The sequence below is a fragment of the Staurois parvus genome, unplaced genomic scaffold, assembly GCF_062004578.1.
Source record: "Staurois parvus isolate SC_StPar_1 unplaced genomic scaffold, SC_StPar_1.0 ptg002459l, whole genome shotgun sequence".
NCBI lineage: Eukaryota > Metazoa > Chordata > Amphibia > Anura > Ranidae > Staurois > Staurois parvus.
Genome location: NW_028320255.1, coordinates 2,032 through 26,705, shown reverse-complemented (window position 1 = coordinate 26,705; position 24,674 = coordinate 2,032). Strand labels below are relative to the sequence as shown.

At 58.7% G+C, this 24,674-nt stretch overlaps 1 protein-coding gene across 1 annotated transcript; it reads left to right on the top strand.

The window, feature by feature from the left end:
• Window positions 1-421: 421 nt before the first annotated feature.
• Window positions 422-24,048, top strand: LOC149430848 (ranBP-type and C3HC4-type zinc finger-containing protein 1-like; the record flags this gene model as incomplete). The annotated part of the gene is made up of 8 exons (XM_089665997.1): window positions 422-673; window positions 3,832-4,006; window positions 6,293-6,427; window positions 8,313-8,454; window positions 13,872-13,962; window positions 19,504-19,774; window positions 21,314-21,396; window positions 23,871-24,048. Coding segments are annotated over exons 1-8 (1,255 nt in total), but the record flags the coding sequence as incomplete, so codon positions are not given.
• Window positions 24,049-24,674: the final 626 nt, after the last annotated feature.

Below are 24,674 nucleotides of genomic sequence, written 5' to 3'. Positions count from 1 at the left end.
CTCTTAGTACATGGCCATGAGGAGCAGTACCGCAATGTGGCCACAGCAGAGGTGGCGCTCGAGTATCAGCTGGTGATCCGTACTGTATAGAGGTGTAGTACCAGCAGTGTATCCGGCAGGTGGCGCTCTAACTCCAAGTGCGATGCCTGCCTATTGTGCAGTATACGGGGTGTAGTACCAGAGCTGTACCCGGCAGGTGGCGCTCACTCCCAGTGTGATGTCTGTCATTGTGTGGCACTGGCGGTGTAGTACCGCACTCTTCCTGCCAGGTGGCGCTCTGACTCCCAGTGTGATGTCTGTCATTGTGTGACACCGGCGGTGTAGTACCGCACTCTTCCTGCCAGGTGGCGCTCTCACTCCCCATGTGATGTCTGTCATTGTGTGACACTGGCGGTGTAGTACCGCACTCTTCCTGCCAGGTGGCGCTGGCGTTGTCCCGGGATCCGGAAGTGTCCTATCTGTCAGCCGATCTCGGGGGCCCCGGAGGACGATAATGGCAGGTGGGGGCCCCTCTCAGCCTCTGCCCACAGTGCTGGTGTCGGTCTGGGCCTGGCGGGAGGGGGCGGGGAACTCTCGGGAGGATCTACAGTTACAGCTGAGTGTGGAGGCCGAGAACCCCGGAGACTTCCGACTGGCTGTCCGTCACCCGGCCCGCGGGCCGAATCCCAACACGGTGAGCGGAGGAGGGGTGTCCTGGGGGCTCTGTGTCCCTGGTGGGGGGAGGGGTGTCCTGGGGGCTCTGGGAGGAGTGTCGTGGGGGGGGTGTCCTCGGAGGAGTGTCCTGGGGGCTCTGTCTTTGGTGAGGGGGGGGTGTCCTGGGGGCTTTGGTGTGGGGGGGTGTCCTGGGGGCTCTGTGTCCCTGGTGGGGGGGAGGGGTGTCCTGGGGGCTCTGGGAGGAGTGTCGTGGGGGGGTGTCCTCGGAGGAGTGTCCTGGGGGCTCTGTCTTTGGTGAGGGGGGGGTGTCCTGGGGGCTCTGTCCCTGGTGAGGGGGGGGTGTCCTGGGGGGCTCTGTCCCTGGTGAGGGGGGGTGCGTGTCCTGGGGGGCTCTGTCCCTGGTGAGGGGGGGTGGGTGTCCTGGGGGGCTCTGTCCCTGGTGAGGGGGGGGGTGTCCTGGGGGGCTCTGTCCCTGGTGAGGGGGGGGTGTCCTGGGGGCTCTGTCCCTGGTGAGGGGGGGGGTGTCCTGGGGGCTCTGTCTTTGGTGATGGGGGGGGAGGGGTGTCCTGGGGGCTCTGTCCCTGGTGAGGGGGGGTGTCCTGGGGGCTCTGTCCCTGGTGAGGGGGGGTGTCCTGGGGGCTCTGTCCCTGGTGAGGGGGGGTGTCCTGGGGGCTCTGTCCCTGGTGAGGGGGGGTGTCCTGGGGGCTCTGTCCCTGGTGAGGGGGGGGGTGTCCTGGGGGCTCTGTCCCTGGTGAGGGGGGGGGTGTCCTGGGGGCTCTGTCCCTGGTGAGGGGGGGGGTGTCCTGGGGGCTCTGTCCCTGGTGAGGGGGGGGGGGTGTCCTGGGGGCTCTGTCCCTGGTGAGGGGGGGTGTCCTGGGGGCTCTGTCCCTGGTGGGGGGGGGGGGAGGGGTGTCCTTGGGCCTCTGTGTCTGGTGGGGGGTGTCCTGGGGGCTCTGTGTCTGATGGGGGGGGTGTCTTGGGGGCTCTGTCCCTGGTGAGGGGGGGGTGTCCTGGGGGCTCTGTCCCTGGTGAGGGGGGGTGTCCTGGGGGCTCTGGGAGGAGTTTCGTGGGGGGGGTGTCCTCGGAGGAGTGTCCTGGGGGCTCTGTCTTTGGTGAGGGGGGGGAGGGGTGTCCTGGGGTCTCTGTCCCTGGTGAGGGGGGGGTGTCCTGGGGGCTCTGTCCCTGGTGTGAGGGGGGGGGGTGTCCTGGGGGCTCTGTCCCTGGTGAGGGGGGGGGGTGTCCTGGGGGCTCTGTCCCTGGTGAGGGGGGGGGTGTCCTGGGGGCTCTGTCTCTGGTGGGGGGGGAGGGGTGTCCTGGGGGCTCTGTGTCTGGTGGGGGGGGTCCTGGGGGCTCTGTGTCTGATGGGGGGGTGTCTTGGGGGCTCTGTCTCTGGTGGGGGGGGAGGGGTGTCCTTGGGGCTCTGTGTCCCTGGTGAGGGGGGGGGTGTCCTGGGGGCTCTGTGTCTCTGGTGGGGGAGGGGGGGGGGTCCTGACCTTTTGTGTGACTCTAAACCTGTAAAGGCTTCTATCCGCCCCCACGGGGGGGGGGGGGGGGTCTCTCGCAGTTCTCAGGTGGGACACGTTGGGTTTGGAATCCTCTTTTATGTCTCCAGGATTCAGGAATTCTGTTGCGTTTCGAGCGATAAAATCCATGAAAACGCATTTCCCCCCCGAAGACAATTTGCTTTCAATAAACTTCTCTGCTGATATCACCCGATATAAATGGCAGCGAACGCCCCCCCCCCCCCCCCCCCCCGTCTCCGGGGTCTCTGCTACAGACACAGATAATATTTGGGGGTCCGAAGTCATTTTGTAGCAATAAAAAAGCTGATTATTACATGTAGGAAAGAAGTGTCACAACTGGGGAGGGGTGTGGCACTATGGGGGGGGGGTGACTTTGTCAGGTGACACATGCTCTATGCAGTTACCGCCCCCCTCCCCATACCAGGCAGACCATAGGTAATTGCGGTGGGTGGAGCCCTGTACAGGTTTTTCTCCTCCCAGTTCCCCCAAAACCCAACCCTTTCCCCAATATATATCTCCAGCAAATTTGTGGTAGCAATGGCGGGGAACATGGCGGTGTCGTGGCGGGGAACATGGCGGTATCCATGGCAGGGAACATGGCGGTATCCATGGCAGGGAACCTGGCGGTGTCCGTGGCGGTGGAACCTGGCGGTGTCCGTGGCGGTGGAACCTGGCGGTGTCCGTGGCGGTGAAACCTGGCGGTGTCGTGGCGGGGAACATGGCGGTGTCCATGGCGGGGAACATGGCGGTGTCCATGGCGGGGAACATGGCGGTGTCCATGGCGGGGAACATGGCGGTGTCCGTGGCGGGGAACATGGCGGTGTCGTGGCGGGGAACATGGCGGTATCCATGGCAGGGAACCTGGCGGTGTCCATGGCGGTGGAACCTGGCGGTGTCCGTGGCGGTGGAACCTGGCGGTGTCCGTGGCGGTGGAACCTGGCGGTGTCCGTGGCGGTGGAACCTGGCGGTGTCCGTGGCGGTGGAACCTGGCGGTGTCCGTGGCGGTGGAACCTGGCGGTGTCCGTGGCGGTGGAACCTGGCGGTGTCCGTGGCGGTGGAACCTGGCGGTGTCCATGGCGGTGTCCGTGGCGGGGAACATGGCGGTGTCCGTGGCGGGGAACATGGCGGTGTCCATGGCGGGGAACTGTCTGTGATACTGTTGGGGAGATTTCTGTTCACTTCCTGTAGTCTCCTCCCTAGGGACACCGCCTTCCCCTTCCCCTTCCCCCTCTCCATCCAAACAAGAAAATCCATTTTGGCTGAAGGGGCGGACATGTTTCTGGTGGGGAAGCAGCGGCAGAGCTCACTTCTCCTTCCTCCTCCAACCTTCTGCTTTCCCTTCTCCTCTTGGTGTCACTCAGGTGTCACCACCAACTGCTTCATATTTCAGGTAGAGGCCGGTTCCATCTTGTTGTACAGCGAGACCTCCCCTCTGTAATTCCCGGCTCTGCTCCTGCACACCTGAGGGGGTTCTGGGTGGCCCCCCACCTTCGGGTGCCCCTGCTCCTTCTGTTACGTTCAGCACAGATATCTCACCCATGAGGGTCTCTGAAGGACAGACCAGACGGGGAGGAGGAGTCTCTGGCATCCACCACACACTGAAATACCGGTCCCGGGTGGAAGGGTTGCTGACCTCTCTGGTCTTTGTTCGCAGATTGTCGGGGAGTTCAGGCTGAGAGATGTCACCTATGAGATGAGGACCTCGCAGTGTCACCAGCTGACCGTCTTGGAGGATCCCACTTCCTGTATGACCTTCAACTTCGATGATGAGCGGGAGGCCCAGAAATGGTGGACGGTGGTGAGCAGCTCCCTCAGAGAGGCCCAGAAGGGTAAGTCCTCCAGGGGAGGCTAGGGATGATAATAATGGGGGGGGGGGCGTTGAGTCTGCCATGGGAGGCCAGGAATGATAATGATGGGGAGAGGGTCGTGTCCCGGGGGAGGGAGGCCAGGAATGATAATGGGGAGAGGGTCGTCTCCCGGGGGAGGGAGGCCAGGAATGATAATGGGGAGAGGGTCGTCTCCCGGGGGAGGGAGGCCAGGAATGATAATGGGGAGAGGGTCGTCTGCCGGGGGGGAGGCCAGGAATGATAATGGGGAGAGGGTTGTCTGCCGGGGGGGAGGCCAGGAATGATAATGGGGAGAGGGTTGTCTGCCGGGGGGGGGAGGCCAGAAATGATAATGGGGAGAGGGTTGTCTGCCGGGGGGGAGGCCAGGAATGATAATGGGGGGAAGGTTGTCTGCCGGGGGAGGCCAGGGATGATAACAGGGGGGAAGGTAGAGGTTGCTTGGGGAGGGGAAGGTTGAGTCTTCCGGGGATGATAATAGAGGGGGCAGGTTGAGTCTGCCGGGGGGAGGCCGGGAATGATAATGGGGGGGGGGGGGGAGAGAGGTTGAGTCTGCCGGGGGGAGGTCAGGGATAATAATAGGGGGGAAGGTTGAGTCTGCCAGGGGAGACCAGGAATGATAATGGAGGGGTGGGAGGATGAGTGTGCCAGGGGAGGTTGAGTATGCTGGGGAGGGGGGGCCGGGGTGATTTGGAGAGTCAATCCTCCAGGTGAAGCCAAGGATGAAGTTAGGGAAGGGTGACTCCTTCAGGAAGGCCAAGGATGAGGAGGAGCTACAGGAAAAGGCCAGGTATGTTGATAGGAGAAGGCGAGTCTACAGGAGGAGGCCAGGGATGGCGAGTCTACAGGAGGAGGCCAGGGATGGCGAGTCTACAGGAGGAGGCCAGGGATGGCGAGTCTACAGGAGGAGGCCAGGGATGGCGAGTCTACAGGAGGAGGCCAGGGATGGCGAGTCTACAGGAGGAGGCCAGGGATGGCGAGTCTACAGGAGGAGGCCAGGGATGGCGAGTCTACAGGAGGAGGCCAGGGATGGCGAGTCTACAGGAGGAGGCCAGGGATGGCGAGCCTACAGGAGGAGGTCAGGGATGGTGATAGAAGAGGGTGAGTCTGCTGGTGGAGGCCAAAGAGGAGGGTAGAGGAGTGTGAGTCCTTCAGAATAGGCCAAGGATGATGGTGGGGAAGAGTGAGTCCTCTGGGGGGGGGTTGATATTTATATGGCCCAGGATGATAGCGGAGGATGAGTGCTCAATGGGAGGATAATGATAGTGAAGTGTGAGGATTCTGTGGGAGGCCATGGACTATGATGGGGGAGGAAAGAGTGAGTCCTCTGAGGGGAGACCAAAGATGATGATGATAGAGGTCAAGGATGATAGGGGAGAGAAAGTCGAGTCGTCTCAGGAAGGCCAATGATGGAGAAGTGAAAGGCGAGTACTTTGAGTGAGTTTAGGGATAATTATATGGAGGGAACGGGGAGTCCTTTAGGGAGGCCAGGAATGATGACGGGGAAGAGAACGGGGAGTCCTCTGGGGGAGGTCAGGGATAATTATAGGGAGGGAAGGATGAGTCCTTTAAGGAGGCCAAGCAAGATGATGGCAAAGGGTGAGTGTTCAATGGAAGGCCAAGGATGATGATAGGAGGTGGGAGGGTGAATACCCTGGTAGAGACCAGGGATGATGCCGATAGGTTAGGGGAAGGGGGGGGGGTCATCAAGGAAGACCAGGGATGATGCTGGTAAAAGAGGGGGAGGGGGAGTCATCCAGGAACCCCAGGGATGGTGACATGGGTGAGTGAGTCCTTGGGGGAGGCCAATGACCTGATATGGAAGAAAGGCTGAGTCCTTTGGGGATACTAATGGGGGATAAAGGTGAGTTCTCCATGAATGATGAGAGGAAAAGGAAGGCTAAGCTTGCAGGCGGAGGCTGGAGATGTTGATTGGGAAAGTTGTCTGGAGATAATGATGGGGAAGGGTGGGTCCTCCAGGGAGTCTGGGGATGATGGTATGGAAGGGAAGGATGAGAATGATGCTGCAGGACATGGAGGTAAAGGAGAACCCGCCATTGAAAGCATTGTACCCCCAGAGTTCTGTCCCACAGAGTGCAACGCAGGGGATGCCTATGGTTTGGCTTCAAGCTCGGTACAAAGTCCTGGAAGAGGCCATAACTGCCGCTCTTGGCTCTGGTCATGTGACACGGTCGTTCCTCTGTCAAGAGGTGGTAACCAGCCGAAACGGTTCGATTCCTCGGGATTCACGTGAGTGTTTTATTTCAACAGTTGTGAAAAGTCAGGTGGACCCGTCCGGAAAAAAGCCACCAGTACCCACCAAACCCAGGAGCCCCCTGAATGTTGGAGAATCCCTCTCACCAGACGCTGACCCCACTTTCCCGATGGGCAACCTGTGTACTAAGGGTAAGTGGAAACTCCGTGTCTCTGCGCAGTTTGAGCGTTTCCTAGTGTGGGAAATCCTTCCAAGTACTGACACCTCCCGTAATTGCTGCTGTCGAGTCCATAGGGTAAAGAGGGACGGGGTTATCTGGTGTCCGAAGGGTGTGGAGGGGCGGGGTTATCTGGAGCTTAAAGGGTGTGGAGGGGTAATCTGGCATCGGAAGGGTTGAAGGGGCTATATGGTGTGTGGAGGGGTTATCTGGTGTCCAAAAGGTGTGGAGGCGCGGGGTTAAGAGGTGGGGTTATCTGGCATTAGAAGGGGTGGGGTTATCTGGAGCCCGAAGGGTGTGGAAGGGCGGGGTTATCTGGCACCTGAAGGGTGTGAAGGGGCGGGGCTATATGGTGTGTGGAGGGGTTATCTGGTGTCCGAAGGGTGTGGAGGGGCGGGATTAAGAGGTGAGGTTATCTGGTGCCCAAAGGGTGTGGAGGGGCGGGATTAAGAGGTGGGGTTATCTGGCATGTGAAGGAGCGGGGATATCTGGAGCTCGAAGGGTGTGGTGGATGGGTAATCTGGTGTCCGAAGGGTGTGGAAGGGTGGGGTTATCTGGCACCCAAAGGGTGTGAAGGGGCGGGGCCATATGATGTGTGGAGGGGTTATCTGGTGTCCGAAGGGTGTGGAGGGGCGGGGCTATATGGTGTGTGGAGGGGTTATCTGGTGTCCGAAGGGTGTGAAGGGGCAGGGTTAAGAGGTGGGGTTATCTGGCATGTGAAGGGGTGGGGCTATATGGTGTGTGGAGGGGTTATCTGGCGTCCGAAGGGTGTGAAGGGGCGGGGTTATCTGGCGTCCAAAGGGTGGGGTTATTTGGTGCTTCCCTGTGCTATCTGAAGTGTTGGAGGTGAAAGTCGAAACTACAACTCCCAGCATTCTTAGCATCTTTTGAGAAAGTCGGAAGTGACGAAACGCGTCAGGATGTGACGGCAGACGTATATTACTCCCCATAGTGGAGAAATGTTCAAATTTTTTATTTTAAATAAACTGGGCGGGATCAGTCTTTAGCCCCTTCTTTCCCACCCTGGTGTCCCTTTAATGAGTTAACACCACGCAAGCCAAGATGGAGTCATAGCAAGTTAGAAATGGGAGGAGTTAGCTGAAATCAACATGCCTTCCCTCTCCACCTCCATCAAGGAGCCTTCCCTCCCCCACTTCCATCAAGGAGCCTTCCCTCCCCCACTTCCATCAAGGAGCCTTCCCTCCCCCACCTCCATCAAGGAGCCTTCCCTCCCCCACCTCCATCAAGGAGCCTTCCCTCCCCCACCTCCATCAAGGAGCTTTCCCTCCCCACCTCAGTCAGTGAGCCTTCCCTCCCCCACCTCCGTCAAGGAGCCTTCCCTCCCCCACCTCCGTCAAGGAGCCTTTCCCTCCCCACCTCCGTCAGTGAGCCTTCCTCCCCACCTCCGTCAGTGAGCCTTCCCTCCCCCACCTCCGTCAGTGAGCCTTCCCTCCCCCACCTCCGTCAGTGAGCCTTCCCTCCCCCACCTCCGTCAGTGAGCCTTCCCTCCCCCACCTCCGTCAGTGAGCCTTCCCTCCCCACCTCCGTCAGTGAGCCTTCCCTCCCCCACCTCCGTCAGTGAGCCTTCCCTCCCCCACCTCCGTCAGTGAGCCTTCCCTCCCCCACCTCCGTCAGTGAGCCTTCCCTCCCCCACCTCCGTCAGTGAGCCTTCCCTCCCCCACCTCCGTCAGTGAGCCTTCCCCTCCCCCACCTCCGTCAGTGAGCCTTCCCTCCCCCACCTCCGTCAGTGAGCCTTCCCTCCCCCACCTCCGTCAGTGAGCCTTCCCTCCCCCCATATATATATATCAATGTACCCCAGGATCGCGCAGAGTGTCCCCTCAATTCTCTCTTTCTTTCAGAGGAGCTGACGGCGCGGCTGAGCCGATGCATAGAGAGCGGGGACCAGGATCTGGCGGCCCAATACGCGGCTGAGTTGGCCAAGTACAGAGTTCCCACTCAGATTCAGCTAAAACCGACCTGCTACCCGAAATCCGAGATCTGGTGAGTGTCATTCCGCGGTCCTCTGTTTACCCCCCTGAATGGGGCGTAGACTCCCCTCTGCCCTCCTCACCCCCTCCTTGTATAGATTTGTTCATACTGCCCCCCCTCCCCCATACTAAACCGCAGTGTGCGCCGCCCTGCATTCTAGCTGTAGGGGGTGGCTTGATGTGCCTTTTACTGCATCACACACTTCCTCTTTCTTTTTTTAAGGGGGGGGGACTTTATGTGGAGTGACACGTCATTGACGTCATCGTGCAGCTGCGCGGGGCCTTGTGCAGGGACATGCGGTACCTTCCTGTGCGCTGGGTCAGCATTCTATCACTTGCAGCTGTGGGTTACAGTGTGAACAGGCCACATAGGAAGCCATTGTTTTTCTGTGTGTCTGGCAGTGACTGGCGTTCCTCCAGTGCGGGAAGGCGTTCCTCCAGTGCGGGAAGACCTTCCTCCAGTGCGGGAAGACCTTCCTCCAGTGCGGGAAGACCTTCCTCCAGTGCGGGAAGACCTTCCTCCAGTGCGGGAAGACCTTCCTCCAGTGCGGGAAGACCTTCCTCCAGTGCGGGAAGACCTTCCTCCAGTGCGGGAAGCTGTTCCTCCAGTGCGGGAAGCTGTTCCTCCAGTGCGGGAAGCTGTTCCTCCAGTGCGGGAAGCTGTTCCTTCAGTGCGGGAAGCTGTTCCTCCAGTGCGGGAAGCTGTTCCTCCAGTGCGGGAAGCTGTTCCTCCAGTGCGGGAAGCTGTTCCTCCAGTGCGGGAAGGCGTTCCTCCAGTGCGGGAAGGCGTTCCTCCAGTGCGGGAAGGCGTTCCTCCAGTGCGGGAAGGCGTTCCTCCAGTGCGGGAAGGCGTTCCTCCAGTGCGGGAAGCTGTTCCTCCAGTGCGGGAGACCTTCCTCCAGTGCGGGAAGACCTTCCTCCAGTGCGGGAAGACCTTCCTCCAGTGCGGGAAGACCTTCCTCCAGTGCGGGAAGGCGTTCCTCCAGTGCGGGAAGGCGTTCCTCCAGTGCGGGAAGGCGTTCCTCCAGTGCGGGAAGGCGTTCCTCCAGTGCGGGAGGGCGTTCCTCCAGTGCGGGAGGGCGTTCCTCCAGTGCGGGAGGGCGTTCCTCCAGTGCGGGAGGGCGTTCCTCCAGTGCGGGAAGATGCTGGTCGCCTCAGTATGTCAATGGGCAGACTCTTTTGCCAATGTAAAGATGACATTAGTAGCCCGCGGGTGGGGGGTGTGGTTATATCTGACAAGCCGGCTGACGGGTGAAAGCTATTGGGTGGCTCTGTCGACGCCCAATTGCTTTCACACACCCCTGGGAGCAATGGCCACCCCCACCATGCTTCCTGCGCACCGCACAGCCATTAGCGTGCTTGGGGCGAGTATGCTGGATAGAGGGGAGACAGCCGTTTGTGGTCCGTCCCTTCCTCGGGTCCCCGGGTCATACAGGCCGGGGAAGAATTGAATGCAGCGCCATCATTGGAGGGCAGGCGAGACGTCGCTGGAGGGCAGGCGAGACGTCGCTGGAGGGCAGGCGAGACGTCGCTGGAGGGCAGGCGAGACGTCGCTGGAGGGCAGGCGAGACGTCGCTGGAGGGCAGGCGAGACGTCGCTGGAGGGCAGGCGAGACCTCGTTGGAGGGCAGGCGAGACCTCGTTGGAGGGCAGGCGAGACCTCGTTGGAGGGCAGGGCGAGACGTCGCTGGAGGGCAGGCGAGACCTCGTTGGAGGGCGGGCGAGACGTCGCTGGAGGGCGGGCGAGACGTCGCTGGAGGGCGGGCGAGACGTCGCTGGAGGGCGGGCGAGACGTCGCTGGAGGGCGGGCGAGACCTCGTTGGAGGGCAGGCGAGACGTTTGGAGTCTCTCGGACCCCAAATGTCTTATTAAAGAGAACCTGACGCCAGAAAATGATCACATTAGGGCAGCGGTCACTGAATGGCGAACCGCAGTCCAAGAACGGCCCAAGCAGCGCTCCTGCCCGCCAGACTGGAATGACAGATCCGCTACTCAGCAGGGCAGTCGTCATGGCAACCGATGACATCACGTGTGCGCCGCGTCCCTTGCAGCTCACTGTCTCTCCGGCTCCCGCTCCCTGCCTGTACGCTAGTGCGCAGCTGATCCTTCAGCAAGGATCCCGGCACAGATCCTGTCTGCCATCAAGGTAGGGTGTGGTGTTACAGGGCACCCCCATGGGTTAATTTTATGTTAAGGGGCACTCTGATGGGCACATGTGATGGAAAGGGGCACTCTGGTGAGGAAATATGATGGAAAGGGGTACTTTGAGTGTAAGGGGGCACTCTGACGGGAATACCTTATGTAAGGTGCATCGGTGGACTGACAACTCATGGGGCCTCCGGGCAATAGGGGATCATGGGGCCCCTGTGTCCTTGCCCAAACTCAAAAAAGCCTATGAAAAAGGTACCAGGGGCATTTCATGGGGCCCCCTACTGACCCCGGGCCCTCGGGAAGTGCCCGAGTTTCCAAATGGTCAGTCCGCCCCTGGTAAGGTGGCACTGTGATGGGGAAATATGATGGAAAGGGGTACTTTGAGTGTAAGGGGGCACTCTGACGGGAATACCTGATGTAAGGGGGCACTCTGACGGGAATACCTGATGTAAGGGGGCACTCTGACGGAATACCTGATGTAAGGGGGCACTCTGACGGGAATACCTGATGTAAGGGGGCACTCTGACGGGAATACCTGATGTAAGGTGGCACTCCGATGGGAATACCTGATGTAAGGTGGCACTCCGATGGGAATACCTGATGTAAGGGGGCACTCTGACGGGAATACCTGATGTAAGGGGGCACTCTGACGGGAATACCTGATGTAAGGGGGCACTCTGACGGGAATACCTGATGTAAGGGGGCACTCTGACGGGAATACCTGATGTAAGGGGCACTCCGATGGCGACACCTAATGTAAAGGGGCACTCCGATGGCGACACCTAATGTAAAGGGGCGCACTGATGGGCACACCCTATTCGGACCTCGGCCAAAATTTTAGTGACCGGACCTCCTTGAATTTTAATTACCCGTGACAGGGGACCTGTGTACAAATGTGAATGCACACGTTGGGGGCACCTATGTATGGAAATGTCGGTTTGCGCTACACGTTGCGTATCATCACACACTCCACAATGAGGGCAATGATTGGACGCTCATTATTCGCAGGTACCTCTGAACGCACGGCCTGTATGGGGCATTTAAAGCGTCGCCTTTGAAAAATTCAGGGTGTATAAGTCTGTCACCCTTTCTCGGCTGCACGACATTTTAAAGCTTGACATGTTTGGTATCTATTTACTCGGTATACCCTCATCTTTTATATTTTCCCAAAAATCTGATAATTTTATTAGGTTTGTTTGCCCTAAGTATATCTTTAGTGCATTTTTTACTGACATTTTACACTTTGCGCTAATATCGTCTGACCGAAGACGTTGGGAGTACCACCATTTTGTTCTCTAGGTTGTCCGCTTTCAATGTATCACATTTGGGGGGTTTTATGTAATCTTCAGGCCTAAAATTATAATTTTTTTTTTTTTTAAGCACGTGCAAAAGCGACTCTGGCAGCGGAAGGGTTAAGGAAACAACTTATTGAGCGTTTGGACCCCTTTTGTGGAAAGACGATGAGCTGGATTAGAATGGAGGAGCTGCCAAGTCCTTCTGCTAATCATGGCTGTATTAAAGGTCCATTTTTTTTTGTTTTTAAAGGCCCTGGAGAATAAAATGTTGGGCATTGCGATATTTTTTTTTTTTTATGTCACGCGGTTTTTGCGCAGCAGTTTTTTAAAATTTTTGGGGGGAAAAAGTCCACTTTAACCAGTGTAAGACCGTTGGACGTCCTTGGGTCAAAGTGGTTTCACCAGGGTGAGGTCTGCACCTGCCGGCATCGTCCCGCTATTAGAATTTGCAGCCGGAGTTTTCCCTGTTCATTGGAAGTGAATCGCTTCTGAGGCCGCCGCCTTTCTCGGGCTCTGCCATCCAATCGTGGAGCCGGGGAGTGATGCGGCGACGGCGGTACTGGCCAGAAGTGTCGGTGGAGGGATACAGTGTCGTTTAGATACGGAAATTGTCCACCTTTTTGAAAGCCTGTGATGGAGTTTCCATTAGATGGCGCAGATCGCAGCGCGCAGAGCCTCTGTGCCTTGTGATCGCTGTAAACCAATCGGAGCGATCGCAGTTGTAAATGGAAAGTGAATATGCACCCCGCTACCAATCACATCCAACCGACACTCTGACACAGGCATATACGAGGATGACACCACACTGGCACGTGGTCGTTGATCGGCGCAGGCACGTGGTCGTTGATCGGCGCAGGCACGTGGTCGTTGATCGGCGCAGGCACGTGGTCGTTGATCGGCGCAGGCACGAGGTCGTTGATCAGCGCAGGCACGAGGTCGTTGATCAGCGCAGGCACGAGGTCGTTGATCAGCGCAGGCACGTGGTCCTTGATCAGCGCAGGCACGGGGTCGTTGATCAGCGCAGGCGCGGGGTCGTTGATCAGCGCAGGCGCGGGGTCGTTGATCAGCGCAGCCATGTGACCCTGCTGACCAATGAGAAGTGTATCATCTTCCGGGAAAGGTATCCCAAAAGAAGTGCTCATTGGTCAGTGTGGTCAGGTGGTCAGGTTGACCAATGAGCGCTTCTGTTGCAAGCATTGCGATGGCTACTCGGTCTGGGGTTTATTTTGCGGTGCACGGACTCCGGCAGCAAAGGGCTTCAAGGCCGAAAATTAGCAGTTCAAAATATCTGTATGTATCTACTATAATGGAACCGACCCCAGACTGCACTCGGGTCTTTCCGTTATAACACCGCTTCCCCGTCCGAACACCGACCACGGACACCACAGTGGACCATACAAGACTAGACGACACCAGTCATGAAGTAAACCAGGAAGTAGACTCCTTTATTTGAACACAGATACAAGATATATACACTCACGGAACAATCCCCCCTCCCTGCATGACGACACATGCCGGGGCAATCTACATTTAGTAACGAGACACACCAGCAGACAGTCCCATCAGGAGGGAGGGCTGCTGGAGACCCCCCCCCCACCAAGCCAATACACATAAACACATACATCCCATAATAGTTTGCTCCCAAGCAAGACACACAATAGAACAATGGGATGCAGCCACATGGCATTAAACAATCCACAACCCCCCCACCCCAATATTAGGACAGATCACCCTGTACCCCTAACAGGCACAGGGGGACTTACACATAAGAGGGATATGGGGAGCTGAGACAGGGGTCTCCCCACCTCTCCAAGGTGAGTTGTGTTCCATGGGCCCCCCACCCAAAGTGAGCTGTGTTCCATGGGCCCCCCACCCAAAGTGACTCCCGTCACATCTACTATAAAATGGAAGGGATGCCTGGTGTCATGGACGGCTCATTGTGCCACCACCAATAACTGCGTACTAACCTCTCTTCTCTCCCGCAGCATGAAGGTCGGTGTGGAGGACGCCAAGGCCTCGGTGAATATCTCCACATATGTGTACGGTCACACTACCATAGCCATGCTGAAGCAGCAGGTTGGTGCACGCTCTACAACAATGGGGTGTGGGGGGGGGGGGGGGGGCGCTACTGGCACTTTATGTAATACATTTACACACTGAATTGCCCTGAATACCCCCTGAACCAATTATCTGCCCTACTACTCTGTTCTCAGCGGAGTACACCTTTAAAGGGAAATGATAGAAGTGTCTGGACTGGAAGGGGGGGGGAAAGTGTCCGGACTGGAAGGGGGGGAAAGTGTCCGGACTGGAAGGGGGGGAAAGTGTCCGGACTGGAAGGGGGGGAAAGTGTCCGGACTGGAAGGGGGGGAAAGTGTCCGGACTGGAAGGGGGGGAAAGTGTCCGGACTGGAAGGGGGGGAAAGTGTCCGGACTGGAAGGGGGGGGAAAGTGTCCGGACTGGAAGGGGGGGGAAAGTGTCCGGACTGGAAGGGGGGGAAAGTGTCCGGACTGGAAGGGGGGTGAAAGTGTCCGGACTGGAAGGGGGGGGTGAAAGTGTCTGGACTGGAAGGGGGGGGTGAAAATGTCCGGACTGGAAGGGGGGGGGTGAAAATGTCCGGACTGGAAGGGGGGGGGGGGGGAAAGTGTCCGGACTGGAAGGGGGGGGGGGGGAAAGTGTCCGGACTGGAAGGGGGGGGGGGGGGGAAGTGTCCGGACTGGAAGGGGGTGAAAGTGCCCGGACTGGAAGGGGGGGGGGGGAAGTGTCCGGACTGGAAGGGGGGGGGGAAGTGTCCGGACTGGAAGGGGGGGAAAGTGTCCGGACTGGAAGGGGGGGAAAGTGTCCGGACTGGAAGGGGGGGAAAGTGTCCGGACTGGAAGGGGGGGAAAGTGTCCGGACTGGAAGGGGTGAAAGTGTCCGGACTGGAAGGGGGGGGGGGGGGGAGTGTCCGGACTGGAAGGGGGGGGGGGGAAAAGTGTCCGGACTGGAAGGAGAGGAAAGTGTCCGGACTGGAAGGGGGGGGGGGGGGGGGAAGTGTCCGGACTGGAAGGGGGGGAAAGTGTCCGGACTGGAAGGGGGGGAAAGTGTCCGGACTGGAAGGGGGGGAGTGTCCGGACTGGAAGGGGGGTGAAAGTGTCCGGACTGGAAGGGGGGTGAAAATGTCCGGACTGGAAGGGGGGAAAGTGTCCGGACTGGAAGGGGGGGGGAAAGTGCCCGGACTGGAAGGGGGGGGAAAGTGCCCGGACTGGAAGGGGGGAAAGTGTCCGGACTGGAAGGGGGGGGGGGGAAGTGTCCGTACTGGAAGGAGAGGAAAGTGCCCGGACTGGAAGGGGGGGGGAAGTGTCCGGACTGGAAGGAGAGGAAAGTGTCCGGACTGGAAGGGGGGGGGGGGAAAGTGTCCGGACTGGAAGGGGGGGGGGGAAAGTGTCCGAACTGGAAGGGGGGGGGAAAGTGTCCGGACTGGAAGGGGGGGAAAGTGTCCGAACTGGAAGGGGGGGGGAAAGTGTCCGGACTGGAAGGGGGGAAAGTGTCCGGACTGGAAGGGGGGGAAAGTGTCCGGACTGGAAGGGGGGGAAAGTGTCCGGACTGGAAGGGGGGGGGGAAAGTGTCCGGACTGGAAGGAGAGGAAAGTGTCCGGACTGGAAGGGGGGGGGGAAAGTGTCCGGACTGGAAGGGGGGGGGGAAAGTGTCCGGACTGGAAGGGGGGGGGGAAAGTGTCCGGACTGGAAGGGGGGGGGGAAAGTGTCCGGACTGGAAGGGGGGGAAAGTGTCCGGACTGGAAGGGGGGAAAGTGTCCGGACTGGAAGGGGGGAAAGCGTCCGGACTGGAAGGGGGGGAAAGCGTCCGGACTGGAAGGGGGGGAAAGCGTCCGGACTGGAAGGGGGGAAAGCGTCCGGACTGGAAGGGGGGGAAAGCGTCCGGACTGGAAGGGGGGGAAAGCGTCCGGACTGGAAGGGGGGGAAAGTGTCCGGACTGGAAGGGGGGGAAAGTGTCCGGACTGGAAGGGGGGAAAGTGTCCGGACTGGAAGGGGGGGAAAGTGTCCGGACTGGAAGGGGGGGGGGGGAAAGTGTCCGGACTGGAATGGAAGGGGGGGGGGGGAAGTGTCCGGACTGGAAGGGGGGGGGGGAAGTGTCCGGACTGGAAGGGGGGAAAGTGTCCGGACTGGAAGGGGGGGGGAAAGTGCCCGGACTGGAAGGGGGGGGAAAGTGCCCGGACTGGAAGGGGGGGAAAGTGTCCGGACTGGAAGGGGGGGGGGGGAAGTGTCCGTACTGGAAGGAGAGGAAAGTGCCCGGACTGGAAGGGGGGGGGAAGTGTCCGGACTGGAAGGAGAGGAAAGTGTCCGGACTGGAAGGGGGGGGGGGAAAGTGTCCGGACTGGAAGGGGGGGGGGGAAAGTGTCCGAACTGGAAGGGGGGGGGGAAAGTGTCCGGACTGGAAGGGGGGGAAAGTGTCCGAACTGGAAGGGGGGGGGGAAAGTGTCCGGACTGGAAGGGGGGGGGGAAAGTGTCCGGACTGGAAGGGGGGGAAAGTGTCCGGACTGGAAGGGGGGGAAAGTGTCCGGACTGGAAGGGGGGGGGGAAAGTGTCCGGACTGGAAGGAGAGGAAAGTGTCCGGACTGGAAGGGGGGGGGGAAAGTGTCCGGACTGGAAGGGGGGGGGGAAAGTGTCCGGACTGGAAGGGGGGGGGGAAAGTGTCCGGACTGGAAGGGGGGGGGGAAAGTGTCCGGACTGGAAGGGGGGGAAAGTGTCCGGACTGGAAGGGGGGAAAGTGTCCGGACTGGAAGGGGGGAAAGCGTCCGGACTGGAAGGGGGGGAAAGCGTCCGGACTGGAAGGGGGGGAAAGCGTCCGGACTGGAAGGGGGGGAAAGCGTCCGGACTGGAAGGGGGGGAAAGCGTCCGGACTGGAAGGGGGGGAAAGCGTCCGGACTGGAAGGGGGGAAAGTGTCCGGACTGGAAGGGGGGGAAAGTGTCCGGACTGGAAGGGGGGAAAGTGTCCGGACTGGAAGGGGGGAAAGTGTCCGGACTGGAAGGGGGGGGGGGGGAAAGTGTCCGGACTGGAATGGAAGGGGGGGGGGGAAGTGTCCGGACTGGAAGGGGGGGGGGGGAAGTGTCCGGACTGGAAGGGGGGGGGGGGGGGGGGAAGTGTCCGGACTGGAAGGGGGGGGGGGAAGTGTCCGGACTGGAAGGGGGGGGGGGGGGAAGTGTCCGGACTGGAAGGGGGGGGGGGAAGTGTCCGGACTGGAAGGGGGGGGGGGAAGTGTCCGGACTGGAAGGGGGGGGGGGAAGTGTCCGGACTGGAAGGGGGGGGGGGGGAAAGTGTCCGGACTGGAAGGGGGGGGGGGGGGAAAGTGTCCGGACTGGAAGGGGGGGGGGGGGGGAAGTGTCCGGACTGGAAGGGGGGGGGGGGGGAAGTGTCCGGACTGGAAGGGGGGGGGGGGGGAAAGTGTCCGGACTGGAAGGGGGGGGGGGAAAGTGTCCGGACTGGAAGGGGGGGGGGGGGAAAGTGTCCGGACTGGAAGGGGGGGGGGGGGGGGAGTGTCCGGACTGGAAGGGGGGGGGGGAAATGATAGAAGTGTCATTTTCTGACGTCCTCTTTGTTGAAGTTCTATGGCTGTCATGATGATGCAATGGCTTCAGTACTTTTCTTGGTCTCAGGGCTGGACAAGGGGTGCAGATTAGGAGCCCCCACTTCAGGGTGTTTCCCAGGTCATTGTGTCAAAGCATTGAAGCCGATGACACCCATGCAGATAGTATTGTCAAACAGACGTTGGTGACGTTGGGCCCCTATCTCTCCTGGTATCGGTTGTCTATAAGGCCTCATTTGCTTCCGAATGCTGGGAGTGTTTGGTGCAGAGGGAGCATCCGATGGGCGGAAAGGTGAGCGGGGTCTGGAGCAGAGCAACTAGCAGACAGCACAAGTGTTATGCAACATGGGAATGCTATACGGGAAGGTGAGCGGGGACCGGAGAGAGAGAGGACTGAGCGGAGGAGGATCAGCAGAGCTGGGGGACCAGAGCATGAGAAACTAGCCATGTCACACATGGTACGCAGCATGGGAGTGATGTAGTGGGAGATGAGCAGGGACTGGAGAGAGAGGGGGATCAGCAGAGCTGGGGGTTACTACGGAGCGGGGGATCAGCAGAGCTGAGGGTTACTACCGAGCGGGGGATCAGCAGAGCTGAGGGTTACTACCGAGCGGGGGATCAGCAGAGCTGAGGGTTACTACCGAGCAGGGGATCAGCAGAGCTGAGGGTTACTACCGAGCGGGGGATCAGCAGAGCTGAGGGTTACTACCGAGCGGGGGATCAGCAGAGCCAGTGGTTACTACCGAGCGGGGGATCAGCAGAGCTGAGAGTTACTACTGAGCGGGGGATCAGCAGAGCTGGGGGTTACTATTGAGTGGGGGATCAGCAGAGCTGAGGGTTACTACCGAGCGGGGGATCAGCAGAGCTGAGGGTTACTACCGAGCGGGGGATCAGCAGAGCTGAGGGTTACTACCGAGCAGGGGATCAGCAGAGCTGAGGGTTACTACCGAGCGGGGGATCAGCAGAGCTGAGGGTTACTACCGAGCGGGGGATCAGCAGAGCTGAGGGTTACTACCGAGCGGGGGATCAGCAGAGCCAGTGGTTACTACTGAGCGGGGGATCAGCAGAGCTGAGAGTTACTACTGAGCGGGGGATCAGCAGAGCTGGGGGTTACTATTGAGCGGGGGATCAGCAGAGCTGGGGGGTACTACTGAGCGGGGGATCAGCAGAGCCAGTGGTTACTACTGAGCGGGGGATCAGCAGAGCCGGGGGTTACTACCGAGCGGGGGATCAACAGAGCCAGTGGTTACTACCAAGCGGGGGATCAGCAGAGCCGGGGGTTACTAGCAAGTGGGGGATCAGCTGAGCAGAGGGTTTCTAGTGAGCGGGGGCTCACACTCACTATACTGTCCATTCTCGCTGAGGAGGAGTGAGAGATATAATTCTCGGCCCGTTATTCACGCTAAACTGATGACCTGGAGGGGCTTTTAAAGCATTGGTATGGAAAATATGGGGTACCAGAATTTGTCGCAATTTCACGCACACATGGGGTTATTACACTCACTGACACCAGTGTTGGGGGTTATTATTACACTCACTGACACCAATGCTGGGGGTTATTATTGCATTCACTGACACCAATGTTGGGGGTTATTATTGCACTCACTGACACCAGTGTTGGGGGTTATTATTGCACTCACTGACACCAGTGTTGGGGGTTATTATTGCACTCACTGACACCAGTGTTGGGGGTTATTATTACACTCACTGACACCAGTGTTGGGGGTTATTATTACACTCACTGACACCAATGCTGGGGGTTATTATTGCTCTCACTGACACCAGTGTTGGGGGTTATTATTGCACTCACTGACACCAATGTTGGGGGTTATTATTGCTCTCACTGACACCAGTGTTGGGGGTTATTATTGCACTCACTGACACCAATGTTGGGGGTTATTATTGCTCTCACTGACACCAATGTTGGGGGTTATTATTAGGAGAATGTATTTTCAGATGCAGTGAATGTTTCTTCTAGAGTATATTAGGCAGCGCAGTCGGCATCCATGACACCCTTCCTTCTGCTGCCTTTTCAGATTTTCAAGGACTATCAGTTCCACCCCCGTATTCAGCGCTGGATTATCGGCCAATGCCTGTGCTCCGATGATCGGACGGTCATGTCTTACGGGATTCGGAGAGATGGAGACACGGCGTTCCTCTACCTGCTGGGAGCTAAACAGGCAAAGCTGACGCCGCAAGACTTGTATGACACCAACATCTACCCGGGACCGTCACACTTGGTGGCCTCCGGCCTGGAGGAGCAACGGCACGCCAAAACCCTCCCCAGCCGGCCCAATCCAAGGCCAGGTGAATGTGCCCCCCAATATACATGTATATAGCTCTGACATATACCGCAGCGCTGTACAGAGAACACTGAGCCGGTCCCATCAGTCTCTGTACCAGAGGAGCTTACACTCTAATGTCCCCTCCCCCACAGTCCCATCAGTCTCTGTACCAGAGGAGCTTACGCTCTAATGTCCCCTCCCCCACAGCCCCATCAGTCTCTGTACCAGAGGAGCTTACACTCTAATGTCCCCTCCCCCGCAGTCACATCAGTCTCTGTACCAGAGGAGCTTACGCTCTAATGTCCCCTCCCCCACAGTCCCATCAGTCTGTGTACCAGAGGAGCTTACACTCTAATGTCCCCTCCCCCACAGTCCCATCAGTCTCTGTACCAGAGGAGCTTACACTCTGTCCCCTCCCCCACAGTCCCATCAGTCTCTGTACAGAGGAGCTTACACTCTGTCCCCTCCCCCACAGTCCCATCAGTCTCTGTACAGAGGAGCTTACACTCTAATGTCCCCTCCCCCACAGTCCCATCAGTCTCTGTACAGAGGAGATTACACTCTAATGTCCCCTCCCCCACAGTCCCATCAGTCTCTGTACCAGAGGAGCTTACACTCTAATGTCCCCTCCCCCACAGTCCCATCAGTCTCTGTACAGAGGAGCTTACACTCTAATGTCCCCTCCCCCACAGTCCCATCAGTCTCTGTACAGAGGAGCTTACACTCTGTCCCCTCCCCCACAGTCCCATCAGTCTCTGTACAGAGGAGCTTACACTCTAATGTCCCCTCCCCCACAGTCCCATCAGTCTCTGTACAGAGGAGCTTACACTCTAATGTCCCCTCCCCCACAGTCCCATCAGTCTCTGTACAGAGGAGATTACACTCTAATGTCCCCTCCCCCTCAGTCCCATCAGTCTCTGTACCAGAGGAGCTTACACTCTAATGTCCCCTCCCCCACAGTCCCATCAGTCTCTGTACAGAGGAGCTTACACTCTAATGTCCCCTCCCCCACAGTCCCATCAGTCTCTGTACAGAGGAGCTTACACTCTAATGTCCCCTCCCCCACAGTCCCATCAGTCTCTGTACAGAGGAGCTTACACTCTGTCCCCTCCCCCACAGTCCCATCAGTCTCTGTACAGAGGAGCTTACACTCTGATGTCCCCTCCCCCACAGTCACACCCTATTATTATACATGTATATAGCTCTGACATGTATAGATCTGTATATAGGACTGGTGGGGGAGGGGAGGTCAGGGATCGGAGGGTGTCAGTGGGACATTGCTGACGATAAATGGAAATGAGAAGTGATAGAAGGAAGGGGATTGGCCGCCTCGCAGGGTGCCGACACATCGGAGACAATGAGGAAGTGGTGTGAAGTCCAAGTTTCAGAATTCCCCGACCTGTATATAGTGTCCTCGCCCGCCCCTCGCTTGTCACTATGAACCTGTTTATCCGGCCTGGCTTGGTGTCAGTGAAATCTGAGTCCCGGGGTGTCGAGAAGTCACCTGACTTGAATATTCTTTCCCAGATCTCCGTGTTAATTGGAGTATTTTGTTTCCTAGTCTCCAACACCTTCAGGCCAGAGAGCATGGATACCGGGGGCCCATCGAATCTGTTCCACAAAGCACCACCTTCACCTGTCCAGGTATGACTGTGTGGGTGTCACCTGTCCAGGTATGACTGTGTGGGGGTGTCACCTGTCCAGGTATGACTGTGTGGGGGTGTCACCTGTCCTGGTATGACTGTGTGGGGGTGTCACCTGTCCAGGTATGACTGTGTGGGTGTCACCTGTCCAGGTATGACTGTGTGGGGGTGTCACCTGTCCTGGTATGACTGTGTGGGGGTGTCACCTGTCCAGGTATGACTGTGTGGGGGTGTCACCTGTCCAGGTATGACTGTGTGGGGGTGTCACCTCTCCAGGTATGACTGTGTGGGGGTGTCACCTGTCCAGGTATGACTGTGTGGGGGTGTCACCTGTCCAGGTATGACTGTGTGGGGGTGTCACCTGTCCAGGTATGACTGTGTGGGGGTGTCACCTCTCCAGGTATGACTGTGTGTGGGTGTCACCTGTCCAGGTATGACTGTGTGTGGGTGTCACCTGTCCAGGTATGACTGTGTGTGGGTGTCACCTCTCCATGTATGACTGTGTGTGGGTGTCACCTCTCCAGGTATGACTGTGTGTGGGTGTCACCTGTCCAGGTATGACTGTGTGGGGGTGTCACCTCTCCAGGTATGACTGTGTGGGGGTGTCACCTCTCCAGGTATGACTGTGTGGGGGTGTCACCTCTCCTGGTATGACTGTGTGGGGGTGTCACCTCTCCAGGTATGACTGTGTGGGTGTCACCTGTCCAGGTATGACTGTGTGTGGGTGTCACCTGTCCTGGTATGACTGTGTGGGGGTGTCACCTGTCCAGGTATGACTGTGTGTGGGTGTCACCTGTCCAGGTATGACTGTGTGTGGGTGTCACCTGTCCAGGTATGACTGTGCGGGGGTGTCACCTGTCCAGGTATGACTGTGCGGGGGTGTCACCTCTCCATGTATGACTGTGCGTGGGGGTGTCACCTCTCCATGTATGACTGTGCGTGGGGGTGTCACCTCTCCATGTATGACTGTGCGTGGGGGTGTCACCTGTCCAGGTATGACTGTGCGTGGGTGTCACCTGTCCAGGTATGACTGTGCGTGGGTGTCACCTGTCCAGGTATGACTGTGTGGGGGTGTCACCTGTCCAGGTATGACTGTGCGTGGGTGTCACCTCTCCATGTATGACTGTGCGTGGGGGTCACCTGTCCAGGTATGACTGTGTGGGGGGTCACCTGTCCAGGTATGACTGTGTGGGGGGTCACCTGTCCAGGTATGACTGTGTGGGGGGTCACCTGTCCAGGTATGACTGTGTGGGGGTGTCACCTCTCCAGGTATGACTGTGTGTGGGTGTCACCTGTCCAGGTATGACTGTGTGTGGGGTCACCTCTCCAGGTATGACTGTGTGTGGGGTCACCTGTCCAGGTATGACTGTGTGGGGGTGTCACCTCTCCAGGTATGACTGTGTGGGGGTGTCACCTCTCCAGGTATGACTGTGTGTGGGTGTCACCTGTCCAGGTATGACTGTGTGTGGGGTCACCTGTCCAGGTATGACTGTGTGGGGGTGTCACCTGTCCAGGTATGACTGTGCGTGGGTGTCACCTGTCCAGGTATGACTGTGTGGTGGGTGTCACCTGTCCAGGTATGACTGTGTGGTGGGTGTCACCTGTCCAGGTATGACTGTGTGGTGGGTGTCACCTGTCCAGGTATGACTGTGTGGTGGGTGTCACCTGTCCAGGTATGACTGTGTGGTGGGTGTCACCTGTCCAGGTATGACTGTGTGGTGGGTGTCACCTGTCCAGGTATGACTGTGTGTGGGTGTCACCTGTCCAGGTATGACTGTGTGTGGGGTCACCTGTCCAGGTATGACTGTGCGTGGGTGTCACCTGTCCAGGTATGACTGTGTGGGGGTGTCACCTGTCCAGGTATGACTGTGTGGTGGGTGTCACCTGTCCAGGTATGACTGTGTGGGGGTGTCACCTGTCCAGGTATGACTGTGTGGTGGGTGTCACCTGTTCAGGTATGACTGTGTGTGGGGTCACCTGTCCAGGTATGACTGTGTGGGGGTGTCACCTGTTCAGGTATGACTGTGTGGGGGGTCACCTGTTCAGGTATGACTGTGTGGGGGTGTCACCTGTCCAGGTATGACTGTGTGGGGGTGTCACCTGTCCAGGTATGACTGTGTGGGGGGTCACCTGTCCAGGTATGACTGTGTGGGGGTGTCACCTGTCCAGGTATGACTGTGTGTGGGGTCACCTGTCCAGGTATGACTGTGTGGGGGTGTCACCTGTCCAGGTATGACTGTGTGGGGGGTCACCTGTCCAGGTATGACTGTGTGGGGGTGTCACCTGTCCAGGTATGACTGTGTGGGGGTGTCGCCTGTCCAGGTATGACTGTGTGGGGGTGTCACCTGTTCAGGTATGACTGTGTGGGGCCTTTTTTTAAACGCCAAAACGCTTCCTAATCTCCTTGTGAAGTCGCCGTCATTTACCTGTAATTGGTTTTATCTCACCCACTGACCGCTTCCTCGTTGTGTTCAGGTCGGCTGGCCGTGCCCCGCCTGCACCTTCATCAATGTACCCACCCGGCCGGGCTGTGAGATCTGCAGCTCCGACCGCCCCACCGACTACGTGGTTCCCGAATGGTACAAACCGGACGAATCCGAGCGACGGAGGCTGCAGCAGGAGAACGATGGGCTGCAACAGTACAAGAAGGTAGGTGATCCCACACTGCACCCTCATACTGCACCCCACACTGCACCCTCATACTGCACCCTCATACTGCACCCCACACTGCACCCTCATACTGCACCCCACACTGCACCCCACACTGCACCCCACACAGCATCCTCACACTGCACCCTCATACTGCACCCCACACTGCACCTCGCACAGCACCCTCACACTGCACCCTCATACTGCACCCTCACACTGCACCCCGCACAGCACCCTCACACTGCACCCTCATACTGCACCCCACACTGCACCCCACACTGCACCCCACACTGCACCCCACACAGCACCCTCACACTGCACCCCGCACAGCACCCTCACACTGCGTCCCACACTGCGTCCCACACACTGCACCCTCACACTGCACCCTCACACTGCACCCCGCACAGCACCCTCACACTGCACCCTCATACTGCACCCCACACTGCACCCCGCACAGCACCCTCACACTGCACCCTCACACTGCACCCTCACACTGCACCCCACACTGCACCCCGCACAGCACCCTCACACTGCACCCCACACAGCATCCCCACACTGCATCCCCACACTGCACCCCACACTGCACCCCACACTGCACCCCGCACAGCACCCTCACATTGCACCCCACAC